This window comes from Serinus canaria, chromosome Z, assembly GCF_022539315.1.
Source record: "Serinus canaria isolate serCan28SL12 chromosome Z, serCan2020, whole genome shotgun sequence".
Classification (NCBI taxonomy): Eukaryota; Metazoa; Chordata; class Aves; order Passeriformes; family Fringillidae; genus Serinus; species Serinus canaria.
This window is the reverse complement of record NC_066343.1, coordinates 50,920,461-50,943,413: the sequence shown is the minus strand read 5'-3', so window position 1 is coordinate 50,943,413 and position 22,953 is coordinate 50,920,461. Positions and strand designations below refer to the sequence as shown.

The following is a 22,953-nucleotide window of genomic DNA, read 5'->3' as shown; positions in this document are numbered from 1 at the left end:
TTCAACTAAGACATATTAATTATATTTATTACTAAACAAAGTTAGAGCAGGACAATGAGAAGTAAAATAAACCCTTAAAAACACCTTCCCCTCACCCCTCCCTCCTTCCCAGTTCTACCTCCTCCCCCAGTGGCACAGGGAGACAGGGAATAGGGGTTATGATCAGTTCATGACCTGTGGCTTCTCCCACTGCTCAGGGAGAAGAGTCCTCTCCCTGCTGCACTGTGGGCTCCCCTCCCATGGGAGACTGATCTCCATGAACTCCTCCAGTGTGAGTCCATCCCAGAGGCAGCAGTCCTCCCCAAACTGCTGCAGCGTGGGTCTCTCTTCCAGGGGTGCATTCCTCCAAGGACAGGCTGCTCCAGCCTGGGAGCAGGGCCCCTCTCTCCATGGGGCTCCCACGGGGTCACAGCCTCCTCCAGGCATCCACCTGCTCCAGCACAGGCTCCTCCATGGGCTGCAGGTGGATCTCTGCATTCCCCATGGATCTCCAGGGGCTGCAGGGGCAGGGCTGTCTCACCATGGGCTGCAGGGAATCTCGGCGTTTGGAACATCTCCTGCCCCTCCTCCTTCACTGACCTCGGGGTCCACAGGGTTGTTCTTCTCACATCTTCTCACTCTGCTCTTCTCTGGCACAGTAACTTTGTTATCCCCATTTCTAGTTGGCCCAGCTTTGGCCAGCAGTTTGTCCATCTTTAGAGCAACCAGGGACCGGTTCTGCCAAACATGAGGGAAGCTTCTGGCAGCTTCTCACAGAAGCCACCCCTGCAGTCCTGTTGCTACCAAAACAGAGGCCATGTAAATCCCCATGTAAATGTAGGAAGTTTTGTAACTCTGAAATAAAACTTTAAAACTAAATTGTTTGAAAAATATTGCATGGACAATCTTGAAAATGTCCTCTTCCTCTATCTTCAGTAATCAAGCCTATTCAGCAATACAATTTAAAAGACAGAACTTCAACACAGAGAGGCTTATTTTGAAAGTCACTATTATAAAAAGTTACCACGAGAACAGGTCGAGTCTTTCAAGTTCACAATTGTGACAATTTGTTGAGATGTGTGTCAGTAATTCCTATTTGTTTCAATGATCTCCGTGACACCATTACTTTTGTTCTCTTCTAGACATGTATCTCTTTTCTTAGTAAAAGTAGCAAACAGTGTATCCATCATTCCCAAAACTTCTAATAGTTCTTCTTGATAGTCAATTTCTTTTCCAATAGCTTGCTGGAGTTTCAAGAACTGTTTATCAACTATTGCTGACTGCCCAACCACAGGCTGATAAATGTCTGTAAAGAAAAATACCAGTTAAGAATCCACAGATGTATAAAAAGGCAAAAATTATATTAGCTAGTTAGAGATACATTTAAGGATTCTAGCAGAAGCCAAACATTCTGAAAAAATAAGACAACTTTAATGTTGTCTGTTCTGAAAGCAAAAGTTGTATGTACTTTCAGCAGCTGTATGCCAAACTAACAGAAACAGAAGATTTTATGACCTCAAATACTATTTTTACCTCACTAAATAAGAGGAAGCTATTTGTACTATGTAAACACAGAAACATGGAGTATCAAAGGTACTTAAAGACCACAAGGAGTTTCCTGCAGCCTGTACAAATCAAATCCTGACTATGGTAAAAGTTATCTGGAAATATCTCTTTCTGGATCATTCTCTTGACACTAAGCCCACACATATAAACAGAGCCATAAAGGTTTGGTTTCCTTAAAATATAGCACTTTCAATCTTATTTGCAAGCCAGCTATATAGCTTTGAGAATCTTTTTTGTATTGTCTTACCAGTGATCATATCGGCAACAATCACCAGCACAGAAGTAAATCTAGGCTCAATCACACGCCTGCAAAATTAGAAGACATTCGTATTTTACTGGTTTTGTCAACTGTACTCCACCACCAACAAGCAGCTTTCTCACACTGGCATACAGACAATTTTTTCTTGATGAAGAGATATCACAGAACAGCAGTCAGAGATGCAAGTCAAAAAACCCACATATGTGGTGGTATTTACCCTCTTCCTTTCAGGAAGCCAGTGGGGCCTCGAGGAGTGTCAAAAGGCCTTGAGTACATAAAAACACAAATTTCATCAAAGAGACAGAAAATAAATGAATAAGGGGAGAGTGTCTGGCAAAGAAGCAGAATAGCTTATCAGCAAAACCATTCTGTGCTAACAGGTAAATTTTTTCAAACCTATCCCAAAACCTTGGCATCAATAGAAAAGGCGTGTGAGATTTCAGGAGTACCAGTGTTCTACCAGTGATCTGTTGAAACTGTGGCATGTTATTGGGAAACAGAAGCATCAAAATAGTCAGAGGGAGCTCATAATACCTTGCCACAAAGGTAAGCAGGAGATTAACTTGTTTCTCGTCTCGGCCTGCAAGTGCACTTCTCAGTGTTCCTCTGCGATGTAGTTCCTGCATGACTGCAACCGTGACTTCAGGGGTATGAAGCATGATGGGTGGCTGGACAGAAGCAAAAAGAGTTTAGTACCAAAGCAACATCTTTACATACAACACTGGTGTCAGCAAAACCAAAATGGAAGCCAACTTAGACTCCTTTCTAGTTATACAATAAAATAAAATTAGCATGACATACAGGGAAAATTACCATAAGGTGACAGCACAGAAGTCTGACAAGAAGAAAAACCAATGCCTCACCTCCAGTACTGCATCAAGAGCCTTGGAAGACTGAAAGCTCCTCAGCAGCTTATCATATTTTCTCAGAACACGTTTTACAGGTTTACTGACACAGAAATCTTCCTAAAATTCAAAAAAATAGTTCAGTGTAAGACAAATACACACACACTCACATAATGGATTAGATACATTACCATGAATAATTTTATATATTCCCTCCCTTCCCTTTCTCCAATTTAGCACATTCAACTAAACAAATTTTTCAGAAATGTTTCAGTACATATTTTCTTACCACATCATACCTGTTTTGGCATGTAACTTCTTCCTTTCACATAGGTTCTATATGCTGGTTGTCTCTTCTTTTGAGAGTTTTCATTCTTTTCTTCTGGTTTTCTGTGTTTAACATTTAGCACCCCATTGGTCATGCCTACAACTATGGTTTCGTCTTCAGGCTAGCACAAAGAAAGCACAGAGTTAGGACCCAGTGTTTTATCTGTGCTCTATCATACACATTTTTATAGTTTTATGTTTGATAATCATAGTATCATAGATGACTTAATGTGGAAGGCACCTCTTTGAGGTTCCATCACTGAATGATTTTGTTCAAAGCAGGGACAGCTTCCAGGCTATGCTCATAAGCAACATTATAGACTGGCTAGGGAATCAAGCTCAATTATACATTAACACCTGTTGGGGAAGATGAAACAGGAAAGCCTTATAAATATGATTGTCTGGCAAAAGATTTTGAAAGTAATGAAAGTAACCTTTGAGACACCAAGCCTTAGATACTGAACAACTGGAAAACAATAGTATGGCCGGCTGAAGGTAATTTCCTTTTTATTCTTCACACAAGTATCAGAAGTGTGGAGCTCCTTATCAAGGAATCTAGGTAAGTTTCAAGTTTAATCAAGCTCAAGGAGAGACTGAACAGGCTTATGCAATAGTAATTCATTGAATTACACTGAAACTACACTTTGATGAGTTCACATCTTATCTGAAAATGGAATTTGGGAGAATATTGACACACTTGCCCTGCGTTTGGTTTTCTATATGCATTTCCTTATGGCTGGTTACAGCTGGAAGCAGCATCTAGAATCAGACCCACCTTTGATTTGACTCAATAAAGACATTATAATGTTCTCATATGACCATTTAAAATTCAAATGGTTTAGTCAACAGAAAACAAGACTATGCTTCAGAAGATGTATTACACACACTCTAGAGATGCCAAACTACAGGTACTGCATATTTTGCAGATGCCATAGGGTCTTAAAAGAATCTTATGGATTCTTCACTTCAAAATAAAAAAAAAATCCAAGTTTATTTTAGCTCAGCTCCCTAGGTAATACAATAGGGAATGAAGACACTCCCCACACATACCTTCCCCTACATTCCAGCAGAGCAGAACAATTAGCAAAGGTAGTAAAGATCCCTCACAGGCCCATTCACACGTCCTTCAGAGGCTACATAACGGGATCCTACATGACAACAGTATTGCTTAAAAACTGGTGCTAGCCTCGAAATTTCTGGCCAGCAGAAATTATCCACCAGAAATCAAGTGCTTCTGAGAAGTAAGAGTGTCTACTGTCTGCTTCCAAGACATGCCTTGACAAATTTGTTTATGCTCACAACCTTCTTTCTTCCTCAAGCCAACTGACACCAACTTTTAAAGCAAGTTCACACCCTATTCTGAATTTTTCAACAAATTAACTACTTGTTTTTTTCCTGCTATGCAAAAGAACTCACAGCATTCCTGAAAGGCAAAAGGTGAGTACAACCATCTTTAAGTCCAAGGACCTCCATTCTAAAGTGAATACTTTCCCTATGATGTACACTGTCATTCATAAACACAAGACATTGCACTGATCTAGTAAGGTAACATTGTATTTGACTCTATTATGTTTAAAACCTCTTAGTGTTTGTTACTCAGGAGAAACATATCCAACCCTACTTTGCATGTACAGCATTCTTCTGGAACCCAACACCAAGAAAGCAACAATTATTTGCTGTAGTGACTTAAAAGGTATCAGGAATTCTCTTCTAGTCTAGGAAGACTTCTAATGCACTTACCGACAATGCAAGACTGAGGATGGATGTTGCATAGTTGAAGCTATGGACCACTTTGTAGGATGTAGTACTGTAAATCTTCACATGCCTACAGAGAGCAAAGATGAAAAAATTGTTAGTAAAGATTTACTGTAGTCACTTTACAGGAACTTCATCACTCTCCTCTTCTACAGATCATTCAAGGAAAACTGAGAATTAATACAATGCATTCCTAAGACTACCACTGAGCTTCTTGGGTATTACTCCTGCAACAGTAATGTTCTTTTAAAAGGTAGCCACAAGTCAAGTCAGGAGTCAAGTCAGGAGTGTCCTTACCTCAAAAATGGTGAAAATGGGGCAAGAACAGAAGTAGAAATTAAAGGCAGGCATAGTGACTATCTGAATTCAGAAATATGTATTAGGAAAACACTAAGACATAATCTCTTCAAATTTGTTCTTAAATTTTAAATACAAGATCTACTAGCAATATCTGGGAGTAAATCTGTAGATACTCTTGTATCCAGCTGCCCCTTATGGATTTGGATGGAAGCATGAAATATTTAACAAATTGGAAAACAAAATATTATCTTACAGGGACAAAAGCTAGTGTTTTGTAATTGTAAAGCCTGAGGTAGCCTAGGAAATACAGGAGGGAGGAGGAAAACAGATTCACTGTCATTTCACATCACTTTGTGTTTCTAATGTCTAATGTCTCAGACACATGACATCAACTGAAATCAATCAAAAAAAGCAAAGAGGTCATGTTCACAACCACTCTTGGGTACAAGAAGCAAAAGCACAGAGACACAAACCCCAGGCTTTTAAAAAGTGAATGCTAGTACACTTTCAGATATTTAAACTGTATTAAAGTTAAGAATAGTTAACTTACAAAGACTAAAAAGGCCAGTTTAGAGATTTAAAAAACTGAACACTTATTCAGAAGTTCCCCATATGCACCCCCAAATGGCACACACAATCCTTTTTGATATTATCAGTAAGAGGAAAAGGTTAAACTGTATCATAGAATCAATCATAGTACAGTTTGAGTCGGAAGGAACCTTTTAAAGCCCATTTAGACCAAGGCCCCTGCAAAAGTAGGGACAGCTTCACAGTAGGTACTTTGGCCCCAAAACATACCCTCAAATAAAGCCCAAAAACCACACACAGGTCAACAGTGATGTGAAATAATACCTTTCAAAGAATAAAAGTCCTAAAGAATATCACCATAAGGAAGCCACAAAATATACCAACCTGTCAAGGGATCCTGACAATAACCTTTGTCCAGAGCTGTTCAGGCACAAACAAGTCACAGTTTTATGGTGATTTTTAAGTGAAACTAGTAACTGTCCACCTTTTAGTACATCCCAAACTTTGACATATCGACCTCCTGTGAAGAGGAAGCCACAAAACATATATATGTATATATTTATGCCTCTCTGAAGAAGTTTTCACAGAGTGATGCAGTATTTCCTTCACAAGTACCTTTACCTCTCAACAGTTTTCTCTCCCTACTCACCATCCTCTTCCATTGTATCTCCTGGCACAAGCCTGCTCTTTTATTAGGCCATTCTGAATGGACCTGAATCATTCAACCGTTCTCCAATCATACTCATTACCAAAAAAACAAAAATATTTAAACTATGGGATTACAGTACCTCTGATGGAATAGCAACAAGGCAATAAAAAAGCTTGTCAACATTATGAGAAAGAAAAGTCCCATCCTTTCAAAACACAGTCTGCATTTTGTTATTACAAATGATTTTGGGGGCAGGGGGGAAGTGGAAACTACAAGAATATTAAAACAAAGACAAAAAGGAAAGACCCCTACACCCACCACATAAATGCAGATTCCTACAGAAGATATTTGAGAACTCAAATTATTAAATCACTTACCAGTTCATTATCAAACTAAAACAGCACACAAAAAGCAAGTAGCTGAAGTATTCCTCAAAGAAAAGATATTTGATTTATTTGCTTTTACAGAATTACCTGCAGATACCAGAAGTCCACCAGATGGAAAGAGAAGCACGCTCTCTACAGGATGGCCGTGTTCTATCGTCATGACACTACTCTTTGTTCGTGCATCAAACACTTTCACAGTGTGATCATAGGAACCTACAAACATCAGCATAAATCAACTTCATAATTTCAACTAGTTCAGGAACTAAAACAGCTGTGTCCTATCATCTAAAGAAGTTCCTGACTAATAGCCATAGTTTTAAATTATGCATGTAAAAACAACTTTTGACTTACCTTGGTTAGTTTACAGCCTTGGGGCAACAAATTTTCTAATTCTAGCCCTAGCAACATATCAGTCTGTAAAGGTAATTTGTTTTCATTTCATTACAATTCCACGAATGAAGTGTATTTATAATAATAAATATCAAGCAACCTGATGAAACCTAGCTTCTTGTGCCTCATGAAAAAAGTAATACTAGGTGTTTTCCACAGATTGATACAAAGCTACTGCTAGGAAAACCAAAAGCAACTGGTTCCAAGTAACTCCACATGACCTCACATTTTGAGTGTGCCAGTTATGGGCTGCACAACTAGTGTCCTGCTCCAGAAACTTGGTACAACATTTCAGTCCCAGCCACAGTATTTTATTTCACAAGTTCTGTTAACTGTAATAGACTAAACCATAAAGATGTTAAAACTCAGTTCCTGCAGCTTCCCCTAGAACATCAGTGTCAAGCTTAAAAAGCAAGCAAAAAAAAGGAAACAATAAAGTAGGCACTGCACAGGCAGACTGATCCTTCATGACTAAAATACAATAAATATGATCCTACTGTATCAAAAACTATCTTTCAGCATTTTTCTTCAATTCAATCCAAAAGTAGTATAAAAAAATATAAAAACAAACCTGTTATGAAGACATCTGCATTCACTTTACTTGCACAGCCACATCTCACGTAGTCAGTATGTTCACTGTAAGAGATCATTTCTGTGGCACTGGGAATATCCCACAATTTTGATGAATAATCATCACCACCAGAAAATATGCGGTATTTATCAGACAGGAATCCCACTAGATGAACTGGCCTAAAAAATAAAGTCCACAACACCCAAAGTTAAAATATATTCATGTTTCAAGAAGAGTTTCGTTGTACAAAGAGTTTATTAAAGGATTCTAACCTAGAAGTGCAGTGTTTAATATCAGAACTTACAAAACCTCACTTTGTAACAGCAAATTTCAAGTATGGCTGCTCTGAATAATCTTCTTGCCCTTTAAAATCACTATTGAAGTCTTTATTATCACTGCAATATCCCAACAGGTGTTGGCAGAACGCAGAGGGATGCAAATCCAAGTGTGCACAGGTATGCAGTTGACTTAGCCATTAGAACGCCCAATTTGCAAAGAGAAACAAAAATAAACACTCTCAAGGTCAGTCTGGGTATTTCCCACTAAGGGAAAGGGGGATTCTTCTTCTTCTTCTTATTATTATTATTATTATTCTATGCAGATAAAACACAAATTGATTCTTCACAGCACAGAAGTCTGTTGAAGTACTACCACTGTCTTTTCCTCACAGATACATCAGAACTCCTAATTTCTTCTTCACCCCACGCTACCATTATACACTTTTTTAGATTTGTTTTTGGAGCTCTTTAAAGAATTCCTGCTTTTACTGGTGTATTTCTTCATTGTTTCTGTTTGGACATATTTTAGAACTCTTTTCCTACTAGCATCACGTAAGATGTTCTTATCAATGCAATGTACTCACAAGAGAGTATCTACACAACATATTCAGAGACATGCATGTGAAAGAGAAAATGTATTTACTTTTCTGCATACTTGATTCATATTTAGATTTTTTTTTAAAACTCACTCCCGTTTTAAATTTAACTTAAATCTACTTTTCAGTAAGATCTACATGAGACAGTTGACAGCTAGGTAAATCAGTTCTACTCATTTTCAGCAGCGTGTGAAGCAGACATAAGACTACAATTTAACGGAAATACTGAATATTGCTGAGGCACTTGAACAGGTTGAGAAGATGGGGATGCCCCTTCCCTGGCAGCATTCAAGGTTAGGCTGGATGGGGTTCTGAGCAGCCTGGCTAGCAGCAGGTGTTCCTGCCCTGTGGCAGGAGGAGTGAACCAGACCATCTTTAAGAAACCATCCAGTCTGTGATGAGCCTGCAGTGTGCAAATACAGCACAGAAGCTTCTGCACACAAACAAAGCAAACCAGCTCTGCCTTACTTGGTATGACCCTCGAACTGCCTCAGCGGTGCTTTGCCGCTGACGTCGAAGAGGCAGATGCTGCCGTCCTCGCTGCCAGCGGCGAGCAGGCGCCCGTCGTCCCTGTAGGTGGCACAGTACGCCGCGTCCCGGAAGCGAGAGAACGTCTTGATGGGCTCCTGGGAGTAACGGCCATAGATGTGGATCTGCCAGAACAAGAGGGATTATTACATCTCCGGGTGTCATACCAGCTGAAGAACAACAGCACAAAAGCCACTTACCCTCGAGGATGCTGTGACAGCGTAGTTATATGGTGGGACCGGGGAGAAGTCAATTTTATTTACTGCACCGAATTCCTTTATCTGAACAGGTGTCTGAAACAGTCGTGATAAAGATCGTTAAAAACACATAAGCACACCATCAAATATGAGAACAGAAAAATAAAATTCTTTTCCTACAAAGAATTCAAGACTCCATTAGAATCAAAACGTTTTCTGGGTACAATGACAGTGAGTTTCACTTCTGACAAGCTACTCCTGCTCTTTTAATCTTTTTCCAATTCACGCATTACAACTTACCCATTAATTATGTGTTCTGAATTTAAAAACTAACTCACACGTGTTAAAAAAAAATAACACTTGCATGAAAGTAGTAAAACAAAGCATTCTCAGGCAATAACTGCGACTGCTGGGCCGCTTCTTCCTACCTTGTATCCCCGCCAGTACAGCGTGTCCTGCGTGATCTTCTCCCCGAGCTTGGGGCACGCCTGGACCACCACTGGCTTGTACGCGGCCATGACGCGAGGCCGACCGGGGCTCCGCGGGAGAGGGTCGGGAAGAGGGAGAGGCTTGGGAAGCAGGAAAAGGTCCGGCGGGCTCGGAGCACACGCGACACACCGCGAGGGGAGATGGCGGCGGCACCGGTAGCGCGTCATCAGAGCGCGCCTCTTGCCGGCCAATCGGCGGGGCGGTGAGGCCTCACTTCCGGCGGTGGCGACTGGAAGCCGAGGTGAGGCCGGGCCTGGGTGGCGTGGGGCCTGTCCTCACGGACTGCTTGCCCGGACAGGAGGCCTGTCCTCACGGACTGCCTGCCCGGACACGGGACTGGAGGCCTGTCCTCACGGACTGCCTGCCCGGACAGGGGACGCCTCCAGACGTGCCGGGAGCTGCGCGAAGCGCGGCCCCGCCTCAGACTTCCCGCGGTACTGTGAACAAGCCGGGTATTCTGGGGTTGCCTTTAACGGTTTAGAGGAATTTGGGGTTTTTTTCCTACTTGTGTGTTAGAAGCAGTTTATTTTGCTCAGGTTGCAGAAGACATACGGGAGCTTAAAGTCGCTCTAACTGTTCCCTCAAGTCTAATGTTTCTGGGAAAGTCATATTATAGCTTGTTCTTGGCTTGGTACAAATCTGGTTGTCGTGTGGGGTTTTTTGTTGTAACTAGGCAAATATTCTGAAGCATCATTTCACATGGATAAAACTCCTACTGGCTTAATAATGGAGTTTGGTTTAAACATCCAGGTGCTGAAACATAAATGGAGGTTTTGATCACTAACTGTGACAGCAACAAGATTGATATTTCACCAGTGTTTTGACAAAACTAAATGCCATAAGCTTAAACAAAGTTTTTATGTGTTTTTATGCACTGTTTTACCAGAATGTTCTTAACCAGTGGTACGTCTGTTCAGTTGCAGGTTGTCCAGAAAATTTGGCTTGTCTGGCCAGAATTGCTCCTGGCTGGAAACAATGAAGCATCGTTTTGCATGAAACTTGTACAGGACTGAGATCATGGCATCTTCAACAAACTTAGATGTCGGGGCTCAGTTAATTGTGGAAGAATGTACCACCAGCTACAGCCTTCCACCCATGCCAGACATTAAAGTGGAGCACCAGCTTGACACCAGCACAGAGGAAGGCCCAGCTCAGAGTGTCACCATGGGGATGAAATTCATTTTGCCCAATAGATTTGATATGAATGTCTGCTCACGATTTGTGAAGTCTTTGAATGAGGAGGACAGTAAAAATATTCAAGATCAAGTCAACTCTGACCTTGAAGTCGCATCTGTCTTATTTAAAGGTTGAATTTATGGTACAAAATATTGTCTGTGTACTGTGTCATCCTGTGAAGTTATTATGTTTTTCTAAAAAGAGCTTCTGTGTTACATGTGTATTGATCAGTTTTCTAAGATGTGTTCCTCTAATGTTTTTATTGTATGCTTAATGAATTATTAATATAAAAATTTTCTCCAAGATTAATTTTTATACTAAATTTCGAATATTTATATTAACTGAAAAATCATGGCACAAAAAGTATTTCAAGCTAGTAAGAGCTGATGCTAATTAGGAAAACAAGCTGCTTCTCTATGGCATGTCCTACAGCAACATGTTTCTTTCCAAAACACTACTGAAAGCACTTTATGATCACTTGAGTAGCTTTCAGCAGCACATTGTATCTTTTCATGAGGGTGATAAAAGACAACATAGGGCAGGTGTGTTTTGTCACTGTGGCTGTACAAAGCCTCTGGTCCTAGCCATGGGCTTGCCACTGTAGCTTCACTGCTGCTTGAAAGCAAATGCTGCTCCAGGGCTGGATCGCTGCAGCTAATCCCACCACTGCTGGGCAGCTTCATCAGAATTGAGCCATGCTTTTTCACAGCTGAGGATATCGATACGGAGCAAAATTTAAACTGCCATCTTCTTCCCCTTAACTGTTGTGGTTTCTAGCGCTTGGTGTCTTATTTCAGACCATTAGTGGTGTGTCTTTTCCTGAAGTCCATGTGACCTATTTCCGGTGACAAATGCAAACACAGGCCTCCTCTGAATTTTGATTGTTTCACTGACTTTTGTTGTTTGGCTGCATTTCAGCCATTGTAATTTTCAAACGTTTTTTATTTTGCCCCAAGTGCTCACTAGCAGAGCTGCAGGTCTGAGTGGCAGATTTACACCCATCAGCAACAGAGTAGTTTTTCTTGGGTAACATTTTTAAGTCCCTTAGAAGTAGTCCTGGGATCACAGGTCAAAATCTGTGGTAGGACTCTTAATTCAATCACTTGTAGCTGCTTGATTGGCAAAGAAAACATAATTTTGTTTCCTGTTACACTCTGCTTCTTTAATTAGTGAATTTGTGCTTGTATTTATGATCACAGAGTTCTCTGTGGTGTAAATTCAGTGCATGTATTAATTAGCTTATAGTCATTAATTACTGGTGTCAAATCAATTAAGCCAATATGGAATTTAATCCTTGAATATGTCTTTTAAGTACCTAATCTCAAAACCAAAAACTACTTGGGAGAACTAGAAGCCAAGACAACATATAAATATATAAATGTAATAAAATGCCATTAGCTTCTAGGAGAAAGCAAGAAAAGTTAGTATGAAGGAACACATCAGTAGTGAATGACTTCCTGAATTCTAAGCGATGGCCTGCTGTTGCATTTTATGTAAGTTAGTGTGGAACCTGTCTTTCTACTGGATAAGTATTCGTCAGGCATTCATAATGCTGTTAAAACTTTATCCAGGAGTGGGAAGAGCCCTGGTGAAGAAGTTAATGAAGGTTGTCTCCACTCGTGCAGTGGACTGGTTAGGGAGCAGGAGAAGGCTGAGCAGGTACCTGAGTGCATGTCTGACCAAAGCTGCATCATGTTATTGTCTTGGAGAGTGTTTATAAGATGACAAGTTAAGTAGAGCCTTCTTATGTAAGAAATCCATGCCAGGCATTTTGAAAAATCAAGACAAAGGCTTACATAATTTAGATACTAACTTGTCTCTGGGTGACATTATGCCATACTGAACTTGTGAAGTAGCATAATTGTTTTATGCTAAAAATTAATGCAGCCCTTTATTCAGCTTTCACAATATACAGTAGGAAAAGCACATATCACAAAGCTTTCTTAACATGGATTTTAAAGGTCTTGTGATACTGCTGCTTTACAGTGTGACTTAGAATCTATGGCTTGCTTTTAATGCTCTTATTAATACTGAAACCCTCTCTGTTTTTTGTTCAATGTAGCTGAATGCAACAGCCACACTTCTCCTTCCCCTGGTATCCAAGTAAGACATGTTTATACTCCATCAACTACTAAGCATTTCTCACCAATAAAACAATCAACTACACTAACTAACAAACACAGGGGAAATGAAGTCTCTACAACACCTCTACTGGTAAACTGTAAGTATCTTTCTGCCTTTCTCTTAATAATTGTTTTGTGAACTGTATGTTGGATGCTTGACAAATTTGTGCAGTTTTTTCTTTGGTATTGCAATGAACTTAAAAGTAAGAAAAAAGCTCTGAGTTAGACTTGTCCAATTTCACGTGGGTCTAGCCATAAAATAGTCATCCACCTGTTTTATGGAATTTGTGACTGAAGTTTATTTTCCAGAAGGAAAAAAACAGAAAAACCATTACCAATATTTTTTAATTCAAAAATTAGATTTTAAGTTTTAAGTTAATGTACTTCATGCCCATGTTTTCAGCACTTGTGCATCTTAAAATTAGATGATTAGTAAATGCTGCACGATACTTAAGATGTAATGTAAAAATAGAATACTGTAAGTGTAATGATTGTCACAGATCTTGAAAATTAAGGAAGCATTATTTCTGGTGGGGTTTTTTTCTGAATTGTCAAGCATTGCCTTTTTAAATTAATTTGATGTAATTTACTTTGTCAGTAAATTATTTTCTCTATAAATTACAAGTCAATTTTTTTAAAGAAAAATGCTACTTGCATGGAAAAAATTAATTCAGTGTAGGCCACTGGAAAAAATATGCCATCTTTCTGAACAAACTCAACTTTCATGTGGTGACTTGGAGAAGGACAGTGAACATTTACAGTTAATCTAATCATTAACTAATTTTGTTACTACATCATGTGGATAATTTAGTACATTTAGCCTCCTGATTACCTTTCAGGCCTGCTCCTAGCTGCAGTTATCAAAACTATGCACCCATGCAGTTTTCTGTGGGATCTGAGGCTATTTCTTCATAATCTCTGAAATAAAAAAAGAAATCATACGATCTTTGTTTTCCTCTCTATATTTCAAGTTGTGTGTCGTTTTGTAATGTCTGATCTATTCACATTGTAGTGAGTGGGAGACACTACAGGCTTTCTTTGTTGACCAGTAGGACAGGTCTTCTGGTGATTCAAGTGTGATTCTTAAATTAACATGCTTAATTTATCAAAATATGTTTATTTTCTTTTAGTAAATGGGTCTTAAAGTAATCTTGGGTTGCTGACCAAACAGCAGTGAAGAGAGCATGTTACTTTATAAAGAGTCAGTGTGGGAAGTATCCTTGCTTGCAAGAATGACTGCTGCTTTGGTTTAAAAATTACCTAAATCTATGAAACTCTTCAGAAAATTTTCAGTGTTTAATTGTGGTTTAAGTTCAGAGCATAAGGTAAAGTCATCTACACTCTTGATTCCAAGTTCTGTACTGCTGAAGCCAATGGACATGTTATGCTCAGCTCTAAATAGAGCAGAAGGAAAACTGGTGTATGTAACATGGCTTTTGCTTCCTTTTTTACAGCTTTATCTGTTCATCAGCTGGCTGCTCAGGGAGAAATGTTATATCTGGCTACACGTATTGAACAAGGTGGGACAGAAGGAGGTTAAGTGCCTTCTTTTTTTCTTTGGGCCATTTATATGCCGTTGTGTTTGACCTTTTCACCAAAGCTATAAAGTCCTCAATTCTGGTACAAACTGGAGGACATTTGAGGTTCTTTGCAGATGTGGACTAATGTTTTGTATTAATCTATTACTCACTCCCTGTGTCATTTGCATTTTAAATTAAAACATTAACACTAATAGCAGTAGGTAAATCCCTTCCTCTCCCCGTTCTCTAGCTATGTAGGTAATCCACGGTACTAAGAAAGGAATATGTTAGTTCTGTCACAGCAGTTTATTTCATTTTATTTTTAATTTATCTTTGTTATTTAAAACATATTTCTATTAATGGTGGCTTTTCAATTCTATTTAATCAATCAGCATAAAGATCTGCATGTCTCTAATGTAAGCCATGCCTCACACCTGCAGTTTAATAGTACTACATATTCTGAATAGTGTGGCATTTGTGTGTCCGTAGTACATGCACAAAATTTCAGCTCTCCCTAACATATTTGTGAATTAGTAACACTAATAGTATTCCTACTGCACTAATAGTAATTACCCATGCTTTCAGTGCATTTCAGTGCATTGTTGAAATGTTTACTGGAAAACATGTAATGAGTGACTGAGTCGAAACACTTTGTAATGAGCCGTGTATATGAAAAGCAAATCAATTCTGAAGTGTTGGTAGCAGTTAAAAATGCTTATTTTTGTGCTATGATAAGTATGGGATTTATAAAGTACTTAGATATTAGAAAATGCAGCTGAAATGTTTGTCAGACAGTTGTTAAAAGAAGTTCTTTTCTTCTTCCAGCTGCACTCAATGTAGACCTTAATTGTTTTCACAGACCACCTTACTGATTACACAAACTTTGTAGGGAATGGACTTGTTTTATCTATATTGCTGTACAAGTTCATTCTTTACAAAATTGTGTGGCTCACTCTTTTGAAAAAAACATAGTCTACATTATAATACTGGATGTACCTCTTAATTTTTCAAACATCCTTTATCTTCTTTACATAGGCGAAGCCCAGACAACTTGTAATTTTCTGAGTAAAATCAGGGTTTGGTTTATAGAGCTTAAAAACTTAAAATTTACAGTAAAGGCTGAAATTTTTCTTTGGTCAGTTGGATGTATTTTTCTTTCTTGAATAGAGATACTACCACCCCCACTGGGACAGAATTTTGTTTTTAAAGTTGACAATGACATTTAGGTCACACTGGCTCCTGGTGAATAAATCACCCTTCACCAGCTGATACAGTGCAGTGAGGAAAGGATTACTAAGTTAAATATTTTTCTTTGAACAGAAAATTTAATCAATCATAAGGATGAAGAAGGATTTACTCCTCTGATGTGGGCTGCAGCTCATGGGCAGATAGCAGTAGTGGAATTTCTCCTCCAGAATGTAAGGAAAAAATCACAATTGATTTTGATTTCATTTACTCTTTAGTTTGTTTTGCATTCCTAAGTTTGTCAATGCTGCTACAAGCTTAAAAGTTTTAAAAGTTAAGGTCTGTGTAAAACCTCGAATTTGCGTCTTTTTTTTATTTTGATACTTTATTTCAGGGTGCAGATCCTCAGATTCTGGGGAAGGGGCGAGAAAGTGCCCTCTCACTGGCCTGCAGTAAAGGATACACTGATATTGTCAAAATGCTGCTTGACTGTGGAGTTGATGTCAATGAGTATGACTGGGTAAGATTCTAGTTTAATTTAGTCAGAGGGTGCTTTGGTCAGAAAATTGAAGCAGGACATAGCACTGGCCTGAATTTGAAAATTGTTCTGCCTCTTCGAAAAACGTGAGAGTTTCAAAACTTTCATAGGCTAGGAGAAGTTGATGCTACTAGTTCTGACTTCATGGTAGAAAGAGAATGAGACTAATGCTGACTTCTTGTAGAAGTCTGATCTTTGTGTTTGTGATCTTTGTGTGTACAAAAATGATGAAAGTTGTGAAGATCTAAAACTGAACCTCATTTTTATAAAACCTAGGAAGTTTCTTACTGGTACATAGAAGCATATTCGTGTGTTAAGGAATTACAGTTGTGAACTGCTTAATCGTTAAGTGTCTGAGGCATTTCTCTGCTTTTTCAGAATGGAGGTACACCCTTGCTATATGCAGTACATGGGAACCATGTGAAATGTGTTAAAATTCTTCTTGGTAAGCAGACTGTCCAAATTATCATTAATAATGTACGATCAGCTCTCACTGTCAGAAATACAAGATTCTGTCCCTGTTTTACACAGAAAGTGGTGCTGATCCAACTATTGAAACAGATGCTGGCTATAATTCTATGGACTTGGCTGTTGCCTTGGGCTATCGGAGTGGTGAGTATTGCAAATGTAAACTCCTTAAAAAAAAATTAATTTTTGCAGCTCCTCATTTATGTAGCTGCTGTAATGGCCCAGTAGAGGTTTTGCAGCTCTCAACATGTTACTTGTCCTACAACTCTTAATAAACCTAAATGCATCAGGCCAAAATGGGTAGGAACTTCCATTCTTGTTTCAGAAAGTCAGGTACTTAGTAAGAAAATGTCCCTGACCTGGCTGTATATCACTGGACACAAACAATGGTATGATGCAGCCATGACTCAGATAAGGCCTGCAATCCTCCTGAACCCATCACCCTACTTCACTGGAATGATGTTATGTAGTTTGCTAAACCTTCTTCAGTCAAATCATCTCTAGCTCTAGTTTGTCTTGAGGTAGACAGTAATCAGTGAATTATAATATCTGCCTTGGTTATGGAAACCAGAAGCAAGGAAGGGACTCCTTACTGGTTTTTTCCCTCACTGCTGCTGTCATTTTGAAAGCTGTGAAATGTCTGCCATTACAGAAATGAATGCAATCAAAAAGTAAGCCGAGCACTGTATGTGTAGCTTCTCCAAGCACAGCCTTGGGCTTATGAATGAGCCAGTGTCATGGTTTAACCCAGGCAGCAGCTAAGCCCCACACAGCCATTCACTCACTTCCCCACCAGAGAGATCAGGGAGAGAAAAAGTTTAATAGGGAAAGCAAAGGCTGTGCACACAAGCAAAACAAACCAAGGAGCTGATTCAGTGCTTCCCATGTGCTGCCAGGTGTTCAGCCATCTCCAGAAGAGCCAGGCCCCATCATGCCCAGCTTATGTGATTACTTGGGAAGACAAATGACATCATCACAAATGTCCCCCCCTTTCCTGCTTCTTGTCCCCACTTTTACACTGAATTTGGTGCCACGTGGTCTGGAATATCCCTTTGGTCATCTGTCCTGGCTGTGTCTCCTCCCAGCCTGCCAAGCACCCTGCCAGTCCCCTCCCCAGTGTGGCTGCACCAAAAGCAGAAAAGGCCTTGGCTCTGTGCAAGCCCTGCTCAGCAATAACAAAAACATCTCTGTATTATCAACCCTGTGTTCAGCACAAATCCAAACACAGCCCCATGTCAGCCTCTGAGAAGAAAATTAACTTTATCCCAGCTGAAACCAGCACAACTTCAGAGGAGTTTACATAGAAGACTGGTTCAAGAGCTCAATCTCCAAGTGTTTCACAGAAGTTTCTCATAAGTGTTTCTTCCTGTTTTCTGTTTGTAGGCTAAAAATTTGCTTTCCATGTGCTATCAGTCTATTCAAACCAAAGACTGATGATGACCCCCAAAAACATTGTTTGCCTATCTGGCAGTATTGTTTTTGCATTATATAAGGCTTTTGTTTTCTGAAGGAATGCTGACTTATTCACAGAGTGAATTTATACATGTCTGGTTTTTTATTAAATGATTGCACAGGAGAAGCAGATATCTGCTAGAAAAAACAGTATAACTCTGAAAATACAGAAAAAATAAATACTAACTTCATATCTTTCTCTGCTTTAGTTCAGCAGGTTATTGAGTCTCATTTATTAAAGCTACTTCAAAATATCAAGGAATAGTGGTTGGCTCTTCTGCAGGTGCCACATCTTGGCTTGGAGATTTGAACTGCTGTTTAGCTCTAACCAGTGACAAGAGTTGGTTGTTTTGTAACTTGACCTCAGTGCAACTATTTGCTGGCTTTAGTTAAGCTTTTTAGTGTTCTTCCTTTTCTTTCACTGTTGTTAGTACAAATGTGCAATGTCATCCTTTTCTTAAATATGTTTTTTATAATTTTAGAAGAGTCAGTTGTCATGCATGAAATTATTTGTAAATAAACCCAGTTTTGACCATCTAAATGTTTACACTGAGTGCAGTGGGTGGCACTGTGCCAACTGTCCTACTTCATCACATCATTGATACATATTCACAGGAAGAAATGTGTTTAGATATTGAGGGATATCACCACAAAAGATAGATACCTTTATTGTTAATAATACCAAAATGTGCACTGTGTGTGAAGTTTTTGAGACCCCCTGTTTATATTTATTCTGGCTGGAGCCAGAGCAAGGTTGATTTTTGCAATAGAGAGGAGGGGGCTAGGAAGGAGAGCTTATTCTGTATCACCTCACCTCACTGCTAAGAAAAGGAGGCGGTCCCTTCCAGGGTGGAGGAGTTCCTTCCAGTCAGGGTGGGGTCGGTGGAGCTCTGCAGTAAGCAGTTTTGTATGTGAATCGCTCTCTCTTTTGTACATTGTTGCTATTAATGCTTGGTTTTTTTACCTCATTGCTGTGTCGATTAAATTTTTCTTATCTCAACCTGTGATCTTTACCTTTTTTGCCTCGAATTCCCCTTTCCGTCTCACCCCAGGGGAAAGCAAAGAGGGAGTGGGCAAGCAGGCAAGTGGCAGTGTGTTTGAAGTGTCTCAGTGGGAGCACTAAACTGGGCAGTACCATTCCTAAACCACAGCAGTCTTGTTTGGCATGCTATGGACCAGGAAGGACTGAGATTACAGATGTGAGGGAATTGGAAACAAATTTGATCTAAGCATTTACTGCATTAGGTAGGGAGTCACTGGTCACGGTGTTGCTTTGTCTGTCGGTGTGGGTGTTGTACCTAACCCTTTCTATATTCCCGTATGTGCTCCTCCTGATGCTATCTTTCAGAGGAGGGAGAGGGATCAGGATTGTTCTGTAGCTGTACTGTGTGACATCAGTTCATGGCATGGTAACATCAAGGGCAGTGAGGGTCATTTGAGATACGTATTCAGTGCTGCTCTCCTGCCCTTACCTCAGGCACTACTCTTTTGGGACTCTCTTAATAATCATATCCAATCTGGCAGGGGAGAATTGGAGAGGACGATTTTCCCCATCTTTTCACTCCTCTTACTAGAGCTTTTGAGAATTCTGAATTCCCTTTGGATGGTTAAGAAGAGCATGTTCTTGTTGCTAAGTCTGGCAGGTCTCCTCAGTTCGGTTTACATCATGTTTAGATATTTGTAGGGAGGTTATTCAGACATCTGCCCTGAGGGTAGATAGTCATGAGTGGCATGGAATTTGGAAAAAAATGGGCCAGCTTTTGAAGGATGATTATGCTTCAGTGGTTTGGAAGTTAACCCATGTCAGGAAAATCTACAAACGCCAGAGGGTTATGTCCAAAAAGGAGACAGAGGAGTCCTTCAACTTAATTCAACTGTATTCTGGGGCACACGCCCGCGGGGATTTCTCTCGGGGTTTCAGAGGGTGCAGCCTCCTTTTATCCTAAGCTCCTGGCCGCACGTTTCCCTCTTCATTTCCCCACTGGCTGAGGTACTAGAAAGGTACAGCCTTCCCAAACCACCAACTCCAAATGCCCCCTTGAACCTATCATTTTACCCCAAAGTTTAAAAGTTCAGGCTTGTGCAGACTCTTGTCTATCTCAGGAGCCAAGCTGTCAGGTCTCTGCAACAAATCTGCTGCCTTGAATTTATAGAGGCAGTAAGACTCATTTCAAAGACTCTAACACTCATACCTTCACCCATAAAATTATTTGTAAAGACATTAGCACACATCTTTCCTCATTCCTGAACAACTACGAGATCCTGATAAAGTCGCATCATATGTGAAGGAAAACTGGTGTAGCAGTTCCAAAGAGGCACGAAGTTATGCAATGTGCTGGGCCCTGGCCACTCTTTCCTAGATACTGCTTGACCCTAAACAGCACGCTCAGGGAAGAGGGAAGAAAGCAGACCACCAGGCACCGTGACCACTCAGACTGCAGCTGAACCAGAACAACCTCTGCTAGTATATATATAATTTTTTTTTTAATTTTATAACCTAAGTCAGGTTTGTTCGCCTTTGCCCCGGAGGAAAGGATCTGAAGTTTGTTTTCAGGCCATCATCCCACTAGGTGAGGCCTGATGAGCTTAACATCTCAACAGACTGAGAGCCGCACAGAAGAGACACAAAAGATAACAGCCAGCAACGGCCATCAAGGGCCGTTAACGGAACATCGATTCCAAACATCCCTGGCACGGTCAGAGACACCAGGTCAGGGAAAGCAGAGATAAGGATGAGGACCTAATTAGCATAGGAGGCAAAGAGATCTGTGACAAATGAGAAACCAAGTACTAAGAACTACATAACTTGGAACCAATGAACATTAAACCAACGAATTTTTTCATTTTGACTGTATAAAGTTTGTGAAAAATCTGGAAAAATTAATGGGTCATGAAATTATATTCTCTGAACACCAGGCTATGTGTGGATGAAATTATTTCTGTTGCACATCTTGGCAACAACAGATTGCCAGAAGTAAAGTAATGCCTTGATTATCTAACACTAAGAATTTTGTCAGATAGTTTTGGTTTTTCACACAGTTTAGGTAACAGTAGCAGATGCCCCTATACAGAAGAAGAAATTCAAGATCAAATGAGTTCACACAGGAAGGAACACACACAGGAACTGTGGAGGAAGTAGGGTCCTCCTAACAGGAAGAAGATGCAGGCGCAGAGACAATCACCCCATTTCTATCCCTAGGTGAGCTGTGGGATGCACAAGAGGCTTTCAGCCAGCAGTCAGGAGAGCCCCTGGTGACCTGCCTGACCCAGTACTGAGATATTGCAGGCCACGATGGAAACCAGACAGTAGTAAAGCCGGGCAACTGCGATCCCTAACCCTGGGATGTGGGCATTGACAAGAGGATTGGGAAGAGGACAAAAACTCAGACCCTGGAGGCAACTCTTGTCAAGCATGAAGGAAAGGTACTAGATCAAGCATGATCTAGTAGTGCACCCAAGCAGGTGGAATGCTATGGAAAAAGGTATCCAGTACCTGAGCGAATTACCTGTGCCGAATGTTTTAGATACATAATATAATACTAGCTTTTCTCAAATATTAAAATGGATTTCAGATGTGTGATGTTGAATAGGTTTTATTCCTGCAGTAGTGAAATAGCTCTGCTTGTGTTAAAACGCCTGCTTGGAACGGATAACATCCAATGGACATAGGATGAGGACATCTGCTACAGATATGCCAACTATCAGCACTCGCCATCTGAAGATAGTGAGGACCAAGGCCCACACTGGAAGTGATAAAAGAGGAGCCAAAACCACAGCCAAGCAACATGCATGCTCTAAAAAGGTGGACCCGAGGAGGGACTATGTAAAATAGCGCCTGGAAAATGTAAAGTACTTTATGGATATGCATAAGGGTTCATGAATATGCAACAGGCTGATGTAAGGGAAAATGTACTTAAGAGGTATCTCCGAAGGTGACTGTGAGCTTTCGGCTGAGTGCCAAGATGCACCTAGCCATAATAACCTTTGTTCTGTGGTCCTTGACTCCTATTGTCCTTTATTAAACTTTTAAAATTTTGAACGTGTTTTTCACTCTGAGCACAGTCTATAGGGATATGAATAATGACCAGATAGATTCTTTTGGGTGGAGTAGAGTGTGTGAAAAACAAGTTCACTCTCCTGTGAAAATTTAAAAAGTTTACTAAAGGATAATAGGAGACAAAGACCACAGAGCAAAGGTTATTATGGCCGGGTGCATCTTGGCACTCAGCCAAGACCACACTTATCTCCAGAGACACCCTTTAAATACCTTTTTCCTTACATCAGCCTCTTGCATATTCATAGACCCTTATGCATAGTAAACTTTTCCCCAAACTAGTTTACATGTTCCAAATCTTCTTGGGTCCACCTTTTTAGATCATGCGTATTCCTTGGTTGTGGTTTTAGTCCATTCTTATCTCCTCCAGGTTTTGGGCCTTGGTTCACCTGTCTTCAGATGGTGAGTGCTGATAGTTGGCATATCTGTAGCAGGTGTCCTCTTCATATTCTTCATTGGATGTTGTCCCATCCAAGAAGGCATTTTAACACAAGCATACTTATATCAGTAATTTCCCTACATCTAGGCTTAATTAACAGAAATAAAAACTCTATCTTTATAACAAAGTTACTTTAACACCACACATATAGAATCCATTTTAATATTTGTGAAAAGCCAATATTATAATATGTATCTATAACAGAGTGAAAACACATTGAATGATTGGTGGCTTTATATATATGTGCATGCGTGTGTACATGCGTGCGTGTGCATGTGTGTGTAGAGTTTGACTTAGAACTTAGAATTTGGTTGCAATGGAGAGGATGTATATAGCCATTTTGGTTATTGTTATC

At 40.0% G+C, this 22,953-nt stretch overlaps 2 protein-coding genes across 8 annotated transcripts; one reads left to right on the top strand and one right to left on the bottom strand.

The window, feature by feature from the left end:
• Positions 1-9,810, bottom strand: UTP15 (UTP15 small subunit processome component). Its single transcript, XM_009093991.4, has 12 exons — positions 9,583-9,810; positions 9,158-9,250; positions 8,898-9,082; positions 7,556-7,734; positions 6,682-6,807; positions 5,944-6,079; positions 4,717-4,801; positions 2,949-3,098; positions 2,668-2,769; positions 2,339-2,472; positions 1,793-1,851; positions 1-1,285 (listed from the first exon to the last, which is right to left on the bottom strand). The coding sequence occupies exons 1-12, from the start codon at positions 9,808-9,810 to the stop codon at positions 1,062-1,064; spliced, it is 1,701 nt and encodes a 566-aa protein (XP_009092239.3). The 3' UTR covers positions 1-1,061.
• A 28-nt stretch (positions 9,811-9,838) lies between these two features.
• ANKRA2 (ankyrin repeat family A member 2) lies at positions 9,839-21,722 on the top strand. 7 transcript variants are annotated; one of them, XM_050986748.1, is made up of 9 exons: positions 9,839-9,884; positions 10,561-10,949; positions 12,882-13,040; positions 14,397-14,462; positions 15,783-15,880; positions 16,042-16,167; positions 16,564-16,630; positions 16,717-16,797; positions 17,550-18,405. In XM_050986748.1, exons 2-9 carry the CDS (start codon positions 10,661-10,663, stop codon positions 17,897-17,899), a joined length of 1,236 nt encoding a protein of 411 aa, XP_050842705.1. In that variant the 5' UTR covers positions 9,839-9,884; positions 10,561-10,660; the 3' UTR covers positions 17,900-18,405. The 7 variants fall into 7 exon arrangements, with proteins under 7 accessions (XP_050842705.1, XP_018773995.1, XP_009092238.1 ...); XM_018918450.3 differs by lacking the exon at positions 17,550-18,405 and adding an exon at positions 21,305-21,722 and having other exon boundaries at positions 9,843-10,077; XM_009093990.4 differs by having other exon boundaries at positions 9,843-10,077; positions 18,315-19,105.
• The last annotated feature ends 1,231 nt before the right edge of the window (positions 21,723-22,953 follow it).